This window comes from Misgurnus anguillicaudatus, chromosome 8, assembly GCF_027580225.2.
Source record: "Misgurnus anguillicaudatus chromosome 8, ASM2758022v2, whole genome shotgun sequence".
In the NCBI taxonomy this organism is placed as follows: Eukaryota; Metazoa; Chordata; class Actinopteri; order Cypriniformes; family Cobitidae; genus Misgurnus; species Misgurnus anguillicaudatus.
Genome location: NC_073344.2, coordinates 28729235 through 28751137, shown reverse-complemented (window position 1 = coordinate 28751137; position 21903 = coordinate 28729235). Strand labels below are relative to the sequence as shown.

The following is a 21903-nucleotide window of genomic DNA, read 5'->3' as shown; positions in this document are numbered from 1 at the left end:
CTGCGGTGGCAAAGCGAGCGTGTGTTATTAAACAGCGGGGGAGAACGTAATCTCTTATACTCCACCTGTTCTGAGGAGTCTTATCTACACTAATAAAGGTCATCGAACCTCTTGAAACTTTTCCAGGGATTGTTCGGGACCGAACACAAACTGCAGAGGAACGACTTCGCTGTAACACTGCGGTCGGCCGCTGGAACGGCACACGTGATCGGAGACCTTCTGCAGGGTGGAGGAGTTGATTACGGAGGAGTGTCGTAGAGCCGAGACGATCTCATCTTCCAGTAGCCAGCGGATCTGAACGAATCAGAAAAACAATATGAAACTAATTCATATTTGACTATGTAACCAAGCCATAAAAACTGACTCTTACCTCATCCATGGTGGCCAAAACTGCCATTTTGTGAGGGACTGGAAGTTTGGACAGAGGATCTCCAGACATACTGCAGAAGATGAAATGAATAAGGGTTTGAATGCCCGTGTTTAGAGACGACTTAAGATCCGCTGATGTCTAAATACTCACCCCTCCACACCGACCCCTCGCAGGCCGTCTAGATCTCCCATGAGCTCCTCGTCTGAGCGGTAAGATGATGGCTGTCCAGGAGAGCGATTCAGAGACACGCTGCTCTCTGAGGTGTACCTGCATACATCAAACATTTACATAATTAAGTAATGATGCTTTTTTACGACTTGGTGAGCAGATAAATTATCTTATATTGTTTTTGAAAAAGCCCTGTATGTACTCTAGTGCTGCCACTAACGACTAATTTTCTAACGACTAATCTTTCGACTAATTTTTCGAATAGTCGACTATTCTAAACGACTAATTAAAAAAAACTCAAGTGTTTGTTATTTCATTGTGTCCATTTTATTTTGAACCCACCGGTGTGTCATAAACAATATGAATAACTTAAATGTTACCAAATAAAAAATTACAATGTAAACAATATAAATAATAATAAAAACTTCCAGTGCAAAGAAGATGCTTAACAAAAATATGAAATGTTTCACTTCTACTCTTTGATCTTATATTGCATTTTAACACAACTGAATGCTATTTTACATATTATCTGTTCTGTTGTAGCCTATAAAATAGTGACTAAACATGACCCATCACCTCGTTTTTTATCCAACCAGCTGTTCCTTTAACTGCTGCTAAAATCCTGATTTAGATATGCAAAAATCACCATACATTTACATTGTAGCTTTACTGCTGTTGCTCTTCTCATAATTGTTGTTGTGTTTTGAGCCATTTCTTGATTTTAAATGCGAGTGATATAGCACAGACAATTCGGTGCAAATTCAGAAATATAAGAGAATACACTGTTGTTGTTGTTACATAGACTACAGAACACGGCATACAGCATCATAGGGAGGGAGAAAGCTCGCACACAGACTCACACTACTGCTAATCTTTCTTCAAGTCATGTTAACTCGAACAGTCGTCTTTGTCAGAGACATCTGTGAATGTTGACGTTTACGCGAAAAAGAAAGTACATTAAAAACACTGCCACCTTTTCACTGTCACGTAAGAGAGAGGCGCGCGCGGTCGAGGCGCTGCAAGCAACATGAGTGATATATAGAGAGAGAGAGAGAGAGAGAGAGAGAGACGCGCTGAACACTCGCAACAATGAATTGAGCCGTTTAAAATAGTAAAATAAAAATGTAAATGGGAATCATGAAAAATCTATTTGTTGCGCCCAGTGTTGATTCCGTGGCGGAATCACGAGCAAACACTGATAGCCTTTAACATCCAAAGACAGAGTCATTGTACTTCTCAAAAGAGTTAATAAAACAGTACTGACTAGCTCGCTGTTTCATTAATAATCATATAACAGTTACTTACGTTGTCCTATTCTCTGTGGGTGTATCGTCAATAACTCCCGAGTGTTTTCGTTTGAGATGCTCGTGCATTGTCGTTGTGCTCCCGTGATAAGCCAGCGACGTTTGGCACGGTGTAACAGACCACTCTTTTATCACAACTTGGCTTAAAATACTTTCATACTTCGGAAGCTTTCCGACTCATAATTCCATAGACTCACCTGCCACCGCCAATTTTTCAAAATTAAAGCAGTGAAGGCAGGGGGAGAGGGAAGAAAGATGATAGCGTAGCAGATTAACCAGCAGGGCGCAAACAGCGCACAGACTGGTGTGGAGGTGAATTACATTGAGCCATTTGAGACATGAGACAGAATTACAGTGGGCCGTTTGAGACGGAAAAAAATAAATATGCGACTCCTCGACTAAAAAAATTGCCGTCGACAAATTTTCATCGTCGATTACGTCGACTACGTCGACTATTCGCGGCAGCACTAATGTACTCAAAATGCACTGTCTGAGAGGAAAAAAGTAAATGTTGGAAAAAGGGAACGTGCTGTGTTAATGGTGCACAAAGTTGCTGTCTACGTAGTGCATAACAGATCAGCCTATGAGGCAGGCCAAGTAGGGCACTTCACTTGGTTTTGAAGCAGGGCTCATGAAGCACTGACCTGTTGTGACAGAAATCAGGGGGCATGGCTTCAATCTCCAGTGGTAACGTAAGCACAAATATGTCAAGAGTCACCGACAACTCATTCAGATCCACAGACTGAAGATTCTCTGCATTCTCAAGACAGGAAATAACTTCCCCTGCAACAACAAATCACAAACACATGGCAATTACTAAAGGACAGAGTGATCGGTTTCAAACTAAACATGTATAATGTAAGTAAATTTATTGTACTATTGATACTATTGTCTCAGACTGTAGTCACAGGAATCCTATAAATTTTAACTGAAAGTGCCCACGGTATCTTTTGGTAAGGGAATGAGGAGCAGTAGCTCATTTGCATTTAAAGGTACACACACGAAAACAGCGCGTATGATTTTTAGGAGGTACTTCTAGTGTCATGTCAATGTAAAATGACAGATCCACTCTGATGTGGTAACCTCAGATTCATCCGCACCGAGTAGGCAAAACTTTTGGATTGCAGCTTTAACACATATAGCGCAAGCCGCTAAAGCTTGACTAATATTACTGCCGCAAGTGCAAAAGTTACGGATTGCCGCTTTAACACACATAACACAAGCCGCTAAAGCTTGAAAAATATCACTGCCGCAAGTGCAAAAGTTACTGATTGCCGCTTTAACACACATAACGCAAGCCGCTAAAGCTTGACTTATATTACTGCCGCAAGTGCAAAAGTTACGGATTGCCGCTTTAACACACATAACGCAAGCCGCTAAAGCTTGACTAATATTACTGCCGCAAGTGCAAAAGTTACGGATTGCCGCTTTAACACACATAACGCAAGCCGCTAAAGCTTGACTAATATTACTGCCGCAAGTGCAAAAGTTACGGATTGCCGCTTTAACACACATAACGCAAGCCGCTAAAGCTTGACTAATATTACTGCCGCAAGTGCAAAAGTTACGGATTGCCGCTTGAACACACATAAGGCAAGCCGCTAAAGCTTGACTAATATTACTGCCGCAAGTGCAAAAGTTACGGATTGCCGCTTTAACACACATAACGCAAGCCGCTAAAGCTTGACTAATATTACTGCCGCAAGTGCAAAAGTTACGGATTGCCGCTTTAACACACATAACGCAAGCCGCTAAAGCTTGACTAATATTACTGCCGCAAGTGCAAAAGTTACGGATTGCCGCTTTAACACACATAACGCAAGCCGCTAAAGCTTGACTAATATTACTGCCGCAAGTGCAAAAGTTACGGATTGCCGCTTTAACACACATAACGCAAGACGCTAAAGCTTGAAAAATATTACTGCCGCAAATGCAAAAGTTACGGATTGCCGCTTGAACACACATAAGGCAAGCTGCTAAAGCTTGACTAATATTACTGCCGCAAGTGCAAAATTAACGGATTGCCGCTTTAACACACATAACACAAGCCGCTAAAGCTTGAAAAATATTACTGCCGCAAGTGCAAAAGTTACTGATTGCCGCTCTAACACACATAACGCAAGCCGCTAAAGCTTGACTAATATTACTGCCGCAAGTGCAAAAGTTACGGATTGCCGCTTTAACACACATAACGCAAGCCGCTAAAGCTTGACTAATATTACTGCCGCAAGTGCAAAAGTTACGGATTGCCGCTTTAACACACATAACGCAAGCCGCTAAAGCTTGACTAATATTACTGCCGCAAGTGCAAAAGTTACGGATTGCCGCTTTAACACACATAACGCAAGCCGCTAAAGCTTGAAAAATATTACTGCCGCAAGTGCAAAAGTTACGGATTGCCGCTTTAACACACATAACGCAAGCCGCTAAAGCCTGACAAAAAATTACTGCCGCAAGTGCAAAAGTTACGGATTGTTGCTTTAACACACATAACGCAAGCCGCTAAAGCTTGACTAATATTACTGCCGCAAGAGCAAAAGTTACGGATTGCCGCTTGAACACACATAAGGCAAGCCGCTAAAGCTTGACTAATATTACTGCCGCAAGTGCAAAAGTTACAGATTGCCGCTTTAACACATAACACAAGCAGCTAAAGCTTGACTAATATTATTGCCCAAAGTGCAAAAGTTACGGATTGCCGCTTTAACACACATAAAGCAAGCCGCTAAAGCTTGACTAATATTACTGCTGCAAGTGCAAAATTTACGGATTGCCGCTTTAACAAACATAACGCAAGCCGCTAAAGCTTGACTAATATTACTGCTGCAAGTGCAAAAGTTACGGATTGCCGCTTTAACACACATAACGCAAGCCGCTAAAGCTGGACTAATATTAATGCCGCAAGTGCAAAAGTTACGGATTGCCGCTTGAACACACATAACGCAAGCCGCTAAAGCTTGACAAATATTACTGCCGCAAGTGCAAAAGTTACGGATTGCCGCTTTAACACATACAACACAAGCCTCTAAAGCTTGACTAATATTACTGCCGCAAGTGCAAAAGTTACGGATTGCAGCTTTAACACACATAACACAAGCCGCTAAAGTTTGACTAATATTACTGCCACAGTCCGGGTCCCGTGTCTTACCCAGACAGGTGGGCAGTGTTTGTGTGGGCATGGAGCCGTGGCAGCTCTTCATGTTAACCGAACAGGTAAGGTGCACAAATAGAGGCGGCATCTCCGGCTGGGGTCTCTCGGGCTCCAGGAGTGAATCCCCATCCAAAATGCTGAAGGAATCATCGTCCTGGTTCACAGTGTTAGAGTCAGACGGTGACCTGCCCTCCCCAACTTCCTCTTCAACATCCTCTGCTTTTCCATTCACACATTCCTGATACTCCACCTCCAAATCTGTATCACTTTCCGTGACGATGCAGCAGCCAGACACGTTCTCTGCAAACATGCAAAACACTTATTTCTGCACACCTCGAGTTGTTTTCGGACTAGGTGAGTTTTAAAGTGATGGATCGATCAGAAGAAACAACGAGCAGACATTTTTATTTACGTTTGCATCTACTACCATGCTTGGCCATATTAATATCTTAAAAATACATAGTGTGACCTGCATGGTCTGCTTTACTCGTGGTCAGTTTTGAAATGCCAGCATGCATACGACTTTTAACCCTGTTGTAGTTAAATTCAGTCTAACCATCTTCTGTGGCTAGTTCAGCATCAGACACTTCACACTCATCGCTGGGTCTCCTGTCGCCCTCTCTGTCTGACTCCTCCTAAATGGATTATGATAAAAATGGGTTTAAACATGATTTAAATCACTAAAACCTTAATGCATGTGAATGGTTTAACATACCTCTTTCTTGGAAGATGGAAGGCAGTAAAAGAAATAATGCGGATTGGAAGGCACAGTCTTAAAATACTGAGCTCCAATTTCCATGAACTTATCCTGAAAAGAAACAAGCAAACTTTGTGATATTGTGTACTCTTGTATCTCTCCTAACAGCTGTACTCTTATATATACCTGTATGATTTTGTGCAAATCAGCATACACCTCACACTTCTGCTGGGACTGCAGGAGAGACAAAGGGAATTCTGGGATTTTGGGAGACTTGGGTTCATCCAGTGCCAGAGGGGAAGCTGGGACAGAGAGTTTTCCTCTGGAATCCGCTTCGCTCACGTCTTCCAGTTCAACACTTTTGACATAAAAAACCAACATTGATGAATCACAAACAATAACTACAACAATAACAACACAATGCACTGCAGGTACCTGGATGAAGACATGAGTGTTGCTCTGTCGGTTCCGTCTTCATCTTCGCCGATGATGAAGGTAGTGGGAACGTCGCCCGACCTGCTAACCTCGACGTATCCCTGTAGTTCGTGTTTCTCACGAAACACACGTATGTGTCCGCACAGAGTCTGGAGGAAGGAAGTGATGTCGATCTCCTGCAGCGACTCTTCGCAGTAATCCATCGCCGTCAACACGTCCTGAGAGCTCACGCTGTAAGACTGCTGCAAGCTGCGATATACACCTGTCAATCATCGTAAATGTTATCAAAAACAATGTTACTAGTGCAGCTTTGTATCATTGTAATACAATTTTTTAAATAAAAAATCATCCTTTCTGTGACCTTTGACATAGCTCTGATAGTAATGCTCTTGTAGCAGGTTGCAGTAGTTGGCGAGTTCTTTGTGTTTGTGAGGATGAGCCATGAGTTCAGTCCAAGAGGAGGCGCTACTGCGCTCCTGAGAAATAGACCTGCCAAAACACACACACACCACCAGAAAAACATGAAGACACATTTGTCTTAACGTTTACTGACCGTTAACTGTACGTTTAAACCCAGACACCAGCCCAACACAACAGAAAAAAGCAAAAGACTGTAAGTGACAACCAAAAAATAAGTTTTAACACCCCAGATTACGCTGGATGGCATTTATATAAACATTCTAGATGATCTTTACATCTATATGCTACCCAGACAGCAGATGACTCTGGGCCGGATCTGCACCGGATCTGGGCCTAAGTGAGCGGATCCAGTGTGGCTTCGGCCCAGAGTCGCCTGAAATCTAATATACTGACAGGCTTTGCAGCAAGCAAGATTTCCAGCCATAAGCATCATTAGTTGAGATTAAACACCACAAATTGAACTATACAGATGTAAGGTCGGGTGTTAGGTCCGAAATCTTGTTTCATCTAATAAAGAATGATGACCTTTATACAGCCAAGTGTAGATGTATTGCAATACTGCTATGTGCGCTGGCCGTTCAACAGAAAGTTTACGTTTTAAAGCTGCAGTCCAAATAAAAAATTATTGAAAATGAGAGAAAGTAAGTTATTGAGAAAGTAGATCAAAGATATCTGTTGAAAATTGTCTACTTACCTGAGGATTCATGACAGTAAACTCACTATAATCATTTATAAGATGAGCTGTCATGAACGCTTACGCAAGAAATTTTAATCAAACGTAAAGATCAATTCTGTGCTTTAAACATATGTGCAGTCGAACACAATCTTGCAATGTATAGTTTTTTTTACACGTATGTATACACAGACTTTGACGCAAACGCATTGTGACAAAATGCAATGCATCTCCTGGGCTACGTAGGCCCTCTCCCAAATGGCGCACTTTATGTGGACTTTCGGTCTCGTGGCCTTAAATTGCGCGTGCTCGCTTAGTCAATGAGTCCGTAGGGTGTCCCATCTGTCTTTTTTACACCCCGAAGTGTGCTCATCAGCGCCCCCTAGCAGGCTTTGCGCACTTTACCAACCCAGAAGTCCTTGCGAAAGGGCAATCAGACCAGTCAGACGACGGTAGGGAGGAGTTCACACTGACGGGCAACTCCTCTTCCTATTTCCGGCGTGACACTCGAGTCTGTCCCAAAATACGACTCCAGTGCACCCACATGGACTCGCATCAAGGGTCCCTAAAGTCTGCACTACATGATGTTATCAAAGTGTGGACTCTGAGGAGGACCACAAGTCTGGAGTGTGCTATTTGGGACAGGGCCATACTACATTCTCCTGTAGGCGCAGTATGTGGACACTCTTCTGACAAAAATTGCGTCATGCACATTATTCGTGGACTTTTATAAAAAAAATTGACCATACTTCGGCCTTAAGTCATTTTATCGGTAATTAACAAATTTGTCTTTCGCTGCAAAACCTTTTAAGTACAAATGCAAAAATTTCCACTTCGGAAAAAAGTCTCCAGTCACTCTTCACTGTCCTTTCTGAATTAAGATAAAATGCTCCAGAATTCGGTCAATATCCTAATATATTTGATAAATTGGAAAAAGGCTTGACAATTAAAATACAATGCAAGCCTGCTGTCTTTCATCCGGTTCTTCTTCTGTGCACTTAGAGGACTTTGCTGAAAAATCGTTGTGTCGTTTAACGAATTCTGCCCCAAAAAAAAATCATTCTAAATTGCCTAAGGCCAGAACTAACCGTATTTCAAGTGAAAGTATTCGATGAACGTATAATACGTGCCGAGAGCATTTGGTCAATATCATTCTCTCATTTTTGATGGAGGTGACGTTTAGCGCCTTTTGCATCTGAGCTATTCACATATAAAAAATTATAAAATTGACATATACAGTGAGGAAAATAAGTATTTGAACACCCTGCTATTTTGCAAGTTCTCCCCCTTCGAAATAATGGAGGGGCCTGAAATTGTCACGTTTAGTGGAATTATTACCAAAAAGTTCTTATTTTGGTCTCATCTGACCACATGACTTTCTCCTATGACTCCTCTGGATCATCCAAATGGTCATTGGCAAACTTAAGACGGGCATGGACATGTGCTGGTTTAAGCAGGGGAACCTTCCGTGCCATGCATGATTTCAAACCATGGCATCTTAGACCAGTGTTTCCCAACCCTGGTCCTCGGGCACCCCCTCCCAGAAAGTTTTAGATGTCTCCTTATTTAACACACCTGATTTAACTCATCAGCTCGTTAGGGACATATGTTTACCATTTTAGAAGGAGGCTGATGAGTCGAATCAGGTGTTTTAAATAAGGAGACATCTAAAACTTTCTGGGAGGGGGTGCCCGAGGACCAGGATTGGGAAACACTGTCTTAGACCTTGGAAACGGTGGTCTCAGCTCTTTTCAGTTCATTTACCAGCTCCTCCTGTGTAGTTCTGGGCTGATTTCTCACCTTTCTTAGGATCATTGAGACCCCACAAGGTGAGATCTTGCATGGAGCCCAAGTCCGAGGGAGATTGTCATGTTTAGCTTCTTCTATTTTCTAATGATTGCTCCAACAGTGGTCCTTTTCTTACCAAGTTGCTTGGCAATTTCCCCGTTGCCCTTTCCAGCCTTGTGGAGGTGTACAATTTTGTCTGTAGTGTCTTTGGACAGCTCTTTGGTCTTGGCCATGTTAGTAGTTGGATTCTTACTGATTGTATGTGGTGGACAGGTGTCTTTATGCAGCTAACGACCTCAAACAGGTGCATCTAATTTAGGATAATAAATGGAGTGGAGGTGGACATTTTAAAGGCAGACTAACAGGTATTTGAGGGTCAGAATTCTAGCTGATAGACAGGTGTTCAAATACTTATTTGCAGCTGTATCATACAAATAAACAGTTTCAAAAAACATACATTGTGATTTCTGGATTTTTTTTAGATTATGTCTCTCACAGTGGACATGCACCTACGATGACAATTTCAGACCCCTCCATGATTTTTAAGTGGGAGAACGTGCAAAATAAAAGGGTGTTCAAATACTTATTTTCCTCACTGTATATAAAATTTTGATTGTAAAACAGCCAATATATAAGCACAGCTGTAGCAACACAAGAGTCAAATTCTCCAACAAATACCATTCCTACTTATTTCTACTCTTCAGAACCTGAGAAAGCATGTCTGACATTCACACTAATGGTGATGAAGTTATGGGAAGGCTTTGAGTCTCAAAAAATCGACTTACTAATGAGCAATATTTTCCTTGTGGCACTTTTTATGTGTATAAGAGAGCTTTATCTAGTCACCAAACTGGAAAAAGTCAGAGTTTAGGAACTTTGGGAAGTCTCAAGTCTCAAGTTAAGTCGACTTATATCAGAATCATAAGCAGAGGGCAAAGATTTCAAAAGAGAGAGAACAATCCTCAGCAGGATATGAGGTCTTAAAATGTATGAGAAACAACAAAAAAAAAATCCATATCACTGTACTGACTGTACATATGGACTTAGCAAAGATAAAAGAGTACAACTATAATTTTCCTCTTGTTGGCTACTTCTAAGACCTCATAGCCATAGATTTGTGCAGACTCCAGCCTGTAGTAGCTCAACCCTCCAAAGAGAGAAAGATAGAGAGAGAGAAAAAGTTAAAGATATCCCTAAAGTAACAAAAACGGGCCCATCTCCTGAAATACGTGACAGATCATGACCCTCATGACAGCTACAGGGTGGCCGCAGCATCAGGAAGCAGTAAGCAGGGCTACCTGTATTTGAGCTGCTGATTCAAATCCCAGCAATCTGTTTCTTGAGGTCTATTCTCGACCAAAGAAAAACCAAACAGTATAACATTAGGCCACATAACCAAACACAATAGCTCTGTAACAAAACATAGTGAGCGGTCTACCTAGCTGACACTTTAAGTGGGCAGCACCATTACATGTGTCTTTCTTTTCATGAAAAGCATTGTGATAATCTGTGCTGCCTAAGTAGATGTCAAGCCAGCTCACTAGAATTTGCAACAGAGCTCATAACTGTACTGAGACCTTCACTGAGGTAAAAACTGAACTACACAAATAAAATAGCGATTTCGTGGTGGAAATGATCAAGCGTGTGTTTCGGTACCTGAAGAAGACGTCTCTGGGCTGACGTCCTGATCGCGGATGGACGAGCTGTTCTTTGAGGGAGTCTAGTGTGCAGTTGTAGATGTAGATCGGGCAGCGGGGTCGAGCTGCGTCACCGCTGCTCGGCTGAGACGTCTGTCGGCTGAATGTGATTCGACAATCTTGCTTCTGGGGCTCCAAGAACTGGACGCCGTCTTTCTCTCCTGCATCTGAGATTTAGAGGAGAGCGTAAATGTAAATCTTTTTAAACAACCCTTGGTTCTGATCAACTGTAGTTTAAGAGCCCATAATAAACTGTAGACGTCATATCTTCACACAGTGTAACACTAGTGTCCAGCATCAAGGAAAATCGCACATCTCTCTATATATATTAAATAGTGCTGTCAAACGATTAATCATGATTAATCAAAAAAAAAAGTTTCTGGGTTGTTCCGCCAATTGAAAAATATAATTGCACATATCTCTCTCTCTCTTTCTTTCTTTCTCTCTCTCTCTGTGTCAAAAGATTGATCGTGATTAATCGAATACAAAATAAAAGTTTCTGGGTTGTTCCGCCAATTGAAAAATATAATTGGTTTAAAATGGCACATCTCTCTATATATATTAAATAGTGCTGTCAAACGATTAATCGTGATTAATCAAATACAAAATAAAAGTTTTTGGGTTTTTCCGCCATTTGTAAAATATAATTGGTTTAAAATTGCACATCTCTCTATATATATGAAATAGTGCTGTCAAACGATTAATCGTGATTAATCGAATACAAAATAAAAGTTTTTGGGTTGTTCCGCCAATTGTAAAATATAATTGGTTTAAAATTGCACATCTCTATATATAAATATTAAATAGTGCTGTCAAACGATTAATCGTGATTAATCAAATACAAAATAAAAGTTTTTGGGTTGTTCCGCCAATTGTAAAATATAATTGGTTTAAAATTGCACATCTCTCTATATATATGAAATAGTGCTGTAAAACGATTAATCGTGATTAATCGAATACAAAATAAAAGTTTTTGGGTTGTTCCGCCAATTGTTAAATATAATTGGTTCAAAATTGCACATCTTTATATAGATTAAATAGTGTTGTCAAACGATTAATTGCGATTAAAGGATTAGTCCAGATAATTTACTCACCACCATGTCCTTTCAAACTGCAATTTAAAGCTGCATTTTTTAAACATAATTTCTTCTCGACTGAACAAAGAAAGACATCAACATTTTGGATGACATGGTGGTGAGTAAATAATCTGGATTTTTTTAAAGAAAATTGACTAATCCTTTAATCGCACGCAAAATAAAAGTTTCTGGGTTGTTCCGCAAATTGTCAATTATAATTGGTTCAAAAATTACACATTCCTATTAACCATAGTCTGTAAAACATGATGGACGACCCCCGTTCGCTCTCTTCCATTGGTAAAAGGTGAAGCAGCCGGTGTCCTGATACGGCGCTGACATCTTAGGTTTTAAGTCTGCGCAGTAGCGATTTCGGGACCAGTCCTGCATAGTGAGCAGGAAGTAAAGGAAGTGTGTGTGTGTGTATAAATATAAACACAAACTTATTTTGTATGCGATTAATCGCAATTAACAGCATTATTTAATATATACAGATGTTCAAGTTTTGGACCAATAATATTTCACACTTGACAGAACAACCCAGCACAACGCATTAGAAAAAATGTCTAAAATAAAAAGAGGATAAAGGGTGATTTCGAAAATAGCACAAACAACGATTTTCGGTAATGTGCCACTTCTGGATGCAGTGATTTTTTTTCTACCTGCGTTTCCTGTACTCATGCTTGTTTGATCTTTAGATGTTTCCAGAGTTGACTCTGATCCCGCTGTGGAGCTAACGTCATCTTTAACATCAGCAGCATGACTTGCATCCTCTTGACCATTGCTTCCTAATCTGCTGATTGGCTGTGATTGGCTGTTGTCATGACTACAGGTCTCCTTCTCTTCTTGCAGGCTGCTACTGAAGGGAGCTTCGGTGTCCAGTCCAGATGACATTAAAAGATGCACATCTGCAGAGTCAAGACACTTATTAAACTCACTTAGGAACATTTAGGATAAAGTATAACACATATATAACACTGTGCTAGTGTTTTTTTGATATTTTAACGCAAAAAGCTTATAGATTTTGTCTTTAATCCCTTGATACGTTTAAATAAGGGATGATTCAGTCAGAAAAGGATGATATTGAGATATAACGCACCTGTAAATGTTGCTGGAAGGAAAGTGAGTAATATCTGCTGATGGCTGATGTATTTGGCATAACATTTCCACTGAGGTAAGGCGTCGTCTCTTTCCACGCCTGCTATCCCATCATCCTCCACAAGATCTGCATTACTGAAACTCTGTCAGAACAAACACAAAGTGTTGTATTTTAGTTTTGTGCGGGTCAGGTGCATGAGTTATGAGTGTGTTTGTGCATTGCTACAATACGATTCGTACCTGAAGTGTACTGGATGAACCCGTCACCTCTTTACTGCTTTCAACAGTGTTGAAGGACAAAACGGTGTCCTGTCTCTCTGCACCCCTCAAACACTCCTCTAAACACGCATAGATAAAGAGAACAGGGACAGGTCTGAGGTCAGCCCTTTATGGCAATACAAATTACTAATAAAGCAATAAAAGGACATTTTGGGATGGTTGACATCCATTAGCATGAATTTTCTCAAGGGGGTTTAGTGTTTTTGTATCCTTTAATTAATTTAAGCCCTATGGTCTCCTTCACCGATCAAGATGCTATTAATTTATTAAAGGTTTTTATCATGACACATTAAACCAATTTGTGCATTCAGAAATTTAAGAATTTACAAACATATTTGTCTCCGGGAAGACATTTGCACAGACTACCTTTAATGACAGGTAATGAGAACGGAGCCAGGTGACCGTCCCTTTCCCGCTCCAGAATGTGATGCATGAATGCCACATGATCTCCGCTGTCCAATGGGATCTCTCGATCACTCAGCTCGGTCTGGAGAGAGCCGTGGAAGAGGCTCAACAGGATGTCATTGGGCAGAGAGGTGGAGCATTGAGTCGATTCCTCTTGATCTGCGACAGATACACTGAGTGAAACTCTTGGGTGCTTTTTTGGGTGTTAAAGTCCCCATGAAATCAAAACTGACTGCTGTTATTTTTAAGGAAAAATTGCAGGGTTCATTTTAAACTATTTATCCATGTGGTCATTATTTGTTTTTTTAATTTAAGTGCCCTCGAATTAAAATCTGGAAATGTATTTAAGAATGAAAGGACAGGTTAGGGGTCAGGTAATGGAGTCGTACCCCAACCGAAGGTATAGAAGAAGAGCTCAATCTGTTGGCACTTGGGCAGGAGCTTCATCAGGTCAAACTGGAAAGGCACGATGTGTATGCAGTCATCGACAGGGGTGGTGGTGACCTCGCCTGATAGAAAAATATCAGATAAACAAAACTGACACACATTCACAGCCAAACTGATTCGATGTGATGCGGTGGGTACCTGGAGCGTCTCTGCCGCTATTGAGAGGACACACTTGCTCTTTATTCTGACACAGCTGAATGAGGTATTCAAACGTAATCATCGTAGACATGCACGACAGATCGCGTGGAAAAATCTACAATTGCAAAAGAAAACAATCAAAGATTCGATTAATATCTCCAAAAATGGCTACAGCATAGTCAAAGGTTTTGGGTCACTTGAATGGATTAAATAATCAAGAAAAAATTGCCAATAAGAGGCCAAAATAGAAGTCCTTCAATAATCTTTAACTCTTTCTCCGCCTGCGCTTTTAAAAAACAGCCAGCGCCAACATTTTTATGATTTTCATAAAATGTAATGCCTTCAAGAAAAATTTCTTCTTTAAAATATATAAACATACAATATATCAAAAGAAATAAGACGCTTTGCTTAAAAAAAACTTTTCATCCTATCCTCATTTGATCTCCTTTATCACCTCTCAAATATGGGTAGATTTCTTCAAATATACCACATTTTGGAGATAATTGCATTTTTGTGAAGGACTTTTGATAGAGATCAGAAACATACACAGATTTTTTACTGTTTTTGGATCGGTGGATCCTTCAATGTTTGGTAAGTTGGTAAGAGCACCACCTAGTGGATAATAGCGTAAATATGGATTGCCAAAAAAACCTTGTCATTGGCAGTGAAGCGTTTTCTCTTAAACGCAGGGAAAGAGTTAATCATCTCAGGCTAAAACTAGACTACATAATACATAGAGTTGTGTTCAAAATTATTCAACCCCAACTGAAATTGATTGTTTTGGCCGGTTTGACATTGATTTTGATCATTCAGTCATCCTGCTTACAATTACATCAAAGAGGCATGTGTAGGTCAGACAAATATAACATAACATTTATAATGAAATAACCACAAATGTCTTTTCTGTGCTCACATCATTTTCAGTTTTATTCAACCCCCAAGTGACATTCAATCTTAGTACTTAGTACAACATCCTTTTACAGTTAAAACAGCTTTTAAACGTGAAGCATAGCTTGACACAAGTGTCTTGCAGCGATCTACGGGTATCTTCGCCCATTCATCATGGGCAAAAGCCTCCAGTTCAGTCACATTCTTAGGCTTGCGCACTGCAACTGCTTTCTTTAAGTCCCACCAGAGGTTCTCAATCGGATTTAAGTCTGGTGACTGCGATGGCCACTTCAAAATGTTCCAGCCTTTTTTCTGCAACCATGCTCTAGTGGATTTGGAGGTATGCTTGGGATCATTGTCCTGTTGAAAGGTCCAACGTCTCCCAAGCCTCAGGTTTGTGACGGACTGCAACACATTGTCATCCAATATCTCCTGGTACTGAAGAGAATTCATGGTACCTTGCACACGCTGAAGTTTCCCTGTACCTGCAGAAGCAAAACAGCCCCAAAGCATGATTGACCCCCCACCATGCTTCACAGTAGGCAAGGTGTTCTTTTCTTCATAGGCCTTGTTTTTCCTCCTCCAAACATAGCGTTGATCCATGGGCCCAAACAGTTCTAATTTTCCACAGAACACTATCCCAAAACTTCTGTGGTTTGTCCACATAACTTTTGGCATACTGCAGTCGACTCTTCTTATTCTTTGGAGACAGCAAGGGGGTGCGCCTGGGAGTTCTGGCATGGAGGCCTTGAGTACGCAGGGTGCGCTGTATTGTCTGAGCAGAAACTTCAGTACCCACATCTGACAAATCTTTTCTCAGTTCCTCAGCAGTCACACGGGGACTTTTTTCCACTCTACGCTTCAGATAGCCACAGCAGTCGCAGTTAGCACCTTTTTTCTGCCACGACCAGGAAGCGTTTCAACAGTGCCCTTTGCCTTGAATTTGCGAATGATGCTTCCTATGGTGTCTCTTGGTATGTTTAACATCTTTGCAATCTTCTTATAGCCATTGCCCTTCCTGTGAAGATTAATCACCTCTTCTCTTGTCTTCCTGGACCATTCTTTTGACTTCACCATGTTTGTAACCACACCAGTAAATGTTTAGAAGGAGTTGAGTATCACAGTCATTTTAAAGCTGCCTAATTGGTGCTTATTAGGCTTTATTGCTGTTCCCTGACATCCATAGGTGTTTTCAATACCTGATTGAAAACACTTCAATGAAACTCTGTTCTTCAGAGTGGTAGTTCTTTAAGGGGTTGAATAATTGTGTCAATGAAGAATTCACAAAAGAAACATTTACTACTATATTACAAAACCAATTGATGTCATTTTAGTTGCATATGGTTCTTTAAGAAGTCATTGTAGGATTTCATTTTGAATACAATTACAAATGTACACTAAAATCCCTAAAACCCTTAACAGCATTGGGGGTTGAATAATTTTGAACACAACTGTAATTCCCATTGGATAAGTTTAGAACAAGTGACCCTAAACTTTAATAGCACTATTTATGTGTTGCTAATATCATTATTATTGATGTGATGACTAACAGCCTGAGGTATCTCCTGATACATGAGGTTCTGAAAGTGTTGATGTTGATCCAGTGAACTGCATACGGTTCCACTCTGAGGCTCCACCCAACACTCGGTCACCAAACTGAGCTCCGTGTCCACATCTATAGCCTCCACCTCTGTGTCATTATCATCATCTGTGGAGAAACTGTGAGCACAGAGAACATCAGAGACCGAAGCCTGTGCATTTATACATACAGACGAGCTACAGCCCTTCACAGAAAGTGAAGTGCATTCTGGGTATTTACTCTGAGTAGAGCCATCATGAATTACGCCATTAGTATTGCAAGTATTATAGCTGAAATCAGGAGAAGGAGCACAAATTTATATCCAGATGGTAATTATTTTATAAAAAAGTGGAGACTATAAACTGCTTAATCTTCTGGATTCATACAAGATAAAGCAGTTTGTGCACAGATCACGGTGTATGTAAACAACAAGCCTGATGCGTTTCTTTCTTAAACATTGATATTCACTTATCATTATGTTGCTCCATTTAAAGGTCCACTGTGTAGATTTTTAGCGGCATCTAGTGGTAAGACTGTGAATTGCAACCAACAGCTCAGTTCACAGCTTACCCATCCCTTTCGAAACACATAGAGAAGGTACAGCAGGGGCGTAGCCAGAATTTTATTTTAGGGGGTCCTATCTTAAAATGAGGGGGCAACTTGTATATATATAGTTTATATAAGTTAAGCACAACAACGCGGTGACATGAGCTAATCCAATCAAGTTTGAAAATAGCTGCATTTTACCGCACATCATTTTGTTTGGTCAATCTATCAATCGGACTAAGAAATCAGCAATCTTATTTTATTTTAAGCAATTGGAAATCTGGGCGGACATGTAAATGAGGGGGCCAAGGCCCACCCAGGCCCCCTCGTGGCTACGCCCCTGAGGTACAGTAGCCAGTATGACAAAGATGTCATCGTCTGAGACAACGTAATGACAAAACACGCTCCATAGAGCAGTTTGTTCGTTTATGGCTACTGTAGAAACATGACGGTGCGAAATGGCAACTTGCATGTAGATAAAAACGTCTTATTCTAAGGTAATAAAAACAATACAGCTCATTTTGTAAGGTCTTTATACTCTACTGATAATCAAAGTTCATAAAAGAGGCCCAAGGAACCTTCAAGATTTAAAGACCATTTGTGTGGAAGAATGGGCCAGAATCATTCCTAAGCAATGCAGACGACTGGTCTCTCCAAACAAGAAGCATCTAAAAGCTGTAATCACCAACAAAAGCTTTTCTACAAACTATTAAATAAAGTGTGTTCAATACTCATTCCCTGTGTAATTTCACTTATTATGACTCAACTTGTATACTTAAATATTCTGATTTCTTTGTATGAATTCAATATTTGGCTTGATGGCTACATCTGGTGGAAATTTTGTGTCAATAGCCCACTTACTGATAAAAATGCTGATGTGTCAAATACTTATTTTCCCTGCTGTACTTATGTTAATATATTATATAGCATTTCTGTCAAGAGATCCTTCTTAAAATTACAAAATGCACCTTTAAAGTCTATCAAAAGAAGGTCCTTCTATTGGGGTAGGGGCGTGTGTGTTTAGATTATTTTAAATATCAAAATTGGCTTTCAGAGATCATGCACCCCGCCTTTAAACCCGTGCCTCATATTATTGCATAGGTAAATGCATTGTCGGTTAATCTCTGTTGCTCTGCAGCAACAATTTAACAAATTTAGATTTGACTCAGATCGACTCGGTTACCTGTCTTTGGTGGAGGTTGAGTGAGGTGGAAACAGGATATACTGCACTATACAGGTGTGCTGTTCTCGGTCCAAACCAACAGGTGCACTCTGCACACACAGTCACCGAATGTTACAATACATCAAATTCATGAAAACATCAACCAAAACGCTACAACTGAGCAGTACTGGAATAGGTGGTGTAAGAGATTTGACCTGTACTGGCAGTTCGATCACCATGTTGACGATACCCTCAGCGCTGGCTGCGAAATGGAAGCCCTCAGAGAGTCGGATCCTGAGTAAACAAAAATAATCATTTAAAGGGCACCTATTATGCAAAATTCAATTTTACAAGAAGTTTGGACGACAAGGTGTGTTGGCAACCCTCCATTAAACACATCCACCCACTCCTTTTTAAATCCGTATTACATGTCATTAGACATGCTGTTTTTATTCTCTTGTTAATGTGATGTCACACTGATAAAGCCCCACCCACGGCCACTGTCTGACTGGGTCATTTTACCCAAAAGCTTTTCTAAATGCTACTATTGTTGACTGTATTCACAGAAATTAGGTCTATTTTTAACCGAAAGCACTCTCTGTCTGTTGGTAAGGGAGTGAGGAGCTGTACCTCATTTGCATTTAAAGGTACACACATGAAAAAGTGCTTTTTGCTCCCACCCAAGTAGGGGCATTTTGGAAATGCTATAATAAATGATCTGTATACTAGACATACCTAATCTTTATATTACATCTTGGAAAATTTGTCATAATGTTTGCCTTTTAAAAGGTACCCCAACTATGAATATACACATAATTGTTTAATCTACTGATTGAAGACTTGTTTATCAAGTTTACCTCGCTGTAGCGTTAATAGAACGAGTTTTAATACAACCATTTGACGTCACGTACAGTAATGAAAAACAAAATTGATTTTTTTTTCAAGTTCATTGAAACTATATGACATTTGTACTGTTTTTATTTTCACATTCATATTGCCAATCCCATTCTTAAACTAATAAACTATGCATGTGTTTATAACCATGGTACCTTTTAATAAATGAAAGGATTCATTCACCTCCGAGAGGCTTATGGGAAAAAATTGCAAAGAATTATGATAGGTGTTGCTATCGATTGTTACGTTATCTGCTCATCTTTAAAGGCGTGGTGCATGATCGGCCCTACCCCAATAAAATCTGGACCTTCTTTTGATAGACCCGCCCCACACATACGCAACCCAGGCAACGATGACGGTTACTACACACGCCCCTTATTGCTGATTGGCTACAAGTGTGTTTTGGTAGTCGCCCCGACTCTCTTTTCCAAAGTGTTTTTTTTTTAATCACGCACCCCGCCTTAAACTAATATGTCAACATCACTAACAGTGAGCTTGAAAAATATATGGATCCTTGTAACACTGTAAAACATCTTTATCATGTATTTTTTGCTATTGATATCTAAAGCAATGGCAGTATTGTTATAGTGTTATAGCTGTCCAAACACCTTTTATAGGTAAATGAATGGTAACAAACTCACTCCGAGAGCATGGAGAGGATGTGAGCCACAGCCTGCAGGGATACAGCGGTTCCCGGTCCGTTCTGCACAGCCCAAACCCAACGCTGATGCAGAAAGTATCTGGAGAGCGTTGCCATGGTGGAGGACGCGGTCCGGCTGGCGGCAACGCTGAGAGAGCCGCCCATGGCTGGGCACGGCTGGGCAAACGGCTCCATGTTTAAAATGAAAGGCGTGCGGAAATCAGACGGAAGCTTGTCGTACCTGCGACATGTCAGTAGAGGTTAGAATGACATCAGTGGCCAGATTTTTTGGTGGCCAGACTGTTTTACATCACCAACCTGATCAGTAATTTTTCAAGAGGTTTGTTAAGCAGCACCACGCATGGCCGGTCGGACAGCGCAGGCTTTGGAGCAGGAAGAGGTGGCGATTTCGAGGGCGATGAGTTACCCAAAATCTTACGTTTGGTCTTTGGGGTGGCTTCTTTATTCTGGACGCGATGAGGGAAGCGCAGTCGTAGAATCTGCTGTCGAAGTTCATCCACGATCTACAAAAAGATTTAGAGTAAGAAATGATCAAATGATAGACATGATCTAATGCCAAGTTCACACTACATGACTTTAAACGTCGGCCGATAGCATTACTGTTCAGATTAGATGACTCCCAGCGGCGACTCTATCTGGTCCCCAAACCAAGTTTAGTCACGAAAAAACGTTCGAAAACTGGAACGGGAAATGACGCAAAACAACCGTGAAACAGGAATTGTTTATTTAAAAATGGACTTCAGAGATTGATAATCTGCTCAAAATAAAAGAAAGGAGAAAACAAAGAATGTGGGCGGAAAAATGAATCGGCCTATTTGGGTACCTCAACCCATGCTTTGCTCTTATTGGTTGTAGGGCTGGGAAAAAATCGATTTGATTTTAAAATTGAGTTGGTAGGTCAAATCGAATCATATTTAAAAAAAAAAAAAAACGATTTTTTAGATTTTTTTTTCTCCCCCTCTGCAGTATAGCGCTGTTCATACATTTTGCATTCGCCAAATCTTCCTTCAGGGTTTCCGTAGCACGATCCCTGCGGCGCAGCCCTCTGCCCCTCCCCTCTCCCGATGGCAGCACATGCATACACAAACAACATGGCAAAAATAGCCAGGGACAGAGAGCAGCTCCTTCCAAAAAAATGCTCTTCGACTTCAGTCGTGTGAAGTTGGTTTGGATTTACGTAAATTTCATGTTGATGCATTTAAATTAAATATAATAAATATATATTTTTAAAATATATGTACAGTCTGCAATTATTTTGTTTTAAATGGGGGCGGGGGAAAAAATTGAATCGAATCATAAATCGAGTTTTTTTAATAAAAAAAATAAAAAAACAGATTTTTTTTAAATCACAGATTTTTTTAGGGGGACAAATCGCCCAGCCCTAATTGGTTGTAGCTCATCGCAACACGTGACATCACAGGATGTCGACTGGAACAACCAGAGGTATCCATAATAAAGGCTAGATGTCTCATCCACTCTGCTGGCCAATGGAGGTCGAAGTCTGCAGCAGGCGGCCATCTTGCCACAGTCAGCTCACTTACTTACTCATAACTCTTGCTCAATTTTCTATCGATTTTCAAACTGTTTGGTTTGTTATAAATGTCAGAGATGTACTTATGACACTGCATACTTATGAATAATTATAACTATGGAATTCCATATGAAAATAACATTGAACAGAACAGATAGGTGCAATAAATATACACACTCCAAAAATACTAAAAAAGTATTTTTGTCTTGTTTTCTAATATAAATATCTGAAAATTCTAAAATTGAGATACATTTACTTGGTAAGCAAGTGGGTTAAGATATTAAGTCTTGTTTATTGAAATAAATGCTGCAAATCAAGAGGTTTTTTTTTTTTACTTAAAACAAGTCAAAATATCTGCCACTGCAATAAGAAAAATAAACTTAATCCCACACTGCAAAAAAAAAAAAAAATCTTAGTATTTTTGTCTTGTTTTCTGTAAAACTATCTAAAAAATCTTAAATTAAGATGCATTTTCTTGAAGAGCAAAACGACCCAAGAA

General features: G+C 40.3%; 1 protein-coding gene across 1 annotated transcript in view; it reads right to left on the bottom strand.

Moving 5' to 3' along the window:
- szt2 (SZT2 subunit of KICSTOR complex) overlaps positions 1-21903 on the bottom strand; it is a 115091-nt gene that overhangs the window by 82050 nt on the left and 11138 nt on the right. Inside the window, exons 15-37 of the mRNA XM_073870658.1 lie at positions 20171-20376; positions 19854-20093; positions 18534-18612; positions 18340-18428; positions 16582-16750; positions 14144-14258; positions 13948-14067; positions 13520-13717; positions 13115-13212; positions 12876-13017; positions 12439-12684; positions 10663-10870; positions 10305-10352; positions 6487-6614; positions 6126-6387; positions 5877-6048; positions 5709-5801; positions 5550-5628; positions 4991-5293; positions 2487-2625; positions 521-637; positions 371-440; positions 109-294 (exon numbers count right to left, since the gene is read on the bottom strand). Of these exons, the coding sequence (XP_073726759.1) occupies positions 109-294; positions 371-440; positions 521-637; positions 2487-2625; positions 4991-5293; positions 5550-5628; positions 5709-5801; positions 5877-6048; positions 6126-6387; positions 6487-6614; positions 10305-10352; positions 10663-10870; positions 12439-12684; positions 12876-13017; positions 13115-13212; positions 13520-13717; positions 13948-14067; positions 14144-14258; positions 16582-16750; positions 18340-18428; positions 18534-18612; positions 19854-20093; positions 20171-20376 (3507 nt within the window). The remainder of the gene's footprint in view (positions 1-108; positions 295-370; positions 441-520; positions 638-2486; positions 2626-4990; positions 5294-5549; positions 5629-5708; positions 5802-5876; positions 6049-6125; positions 6388-6486; positions 6615-10304; positions 10353-10662; positions 10871-12438; positions 12685-12875; positions 13018-13114; positions 13213-13519; positions 13718-13947; positions 14068-14143; positions 14259-16581; positions 16751-18339; positions 18429-18533; positions 18613-19853; positions 20094-20170; positions 20377-21903) is intronic.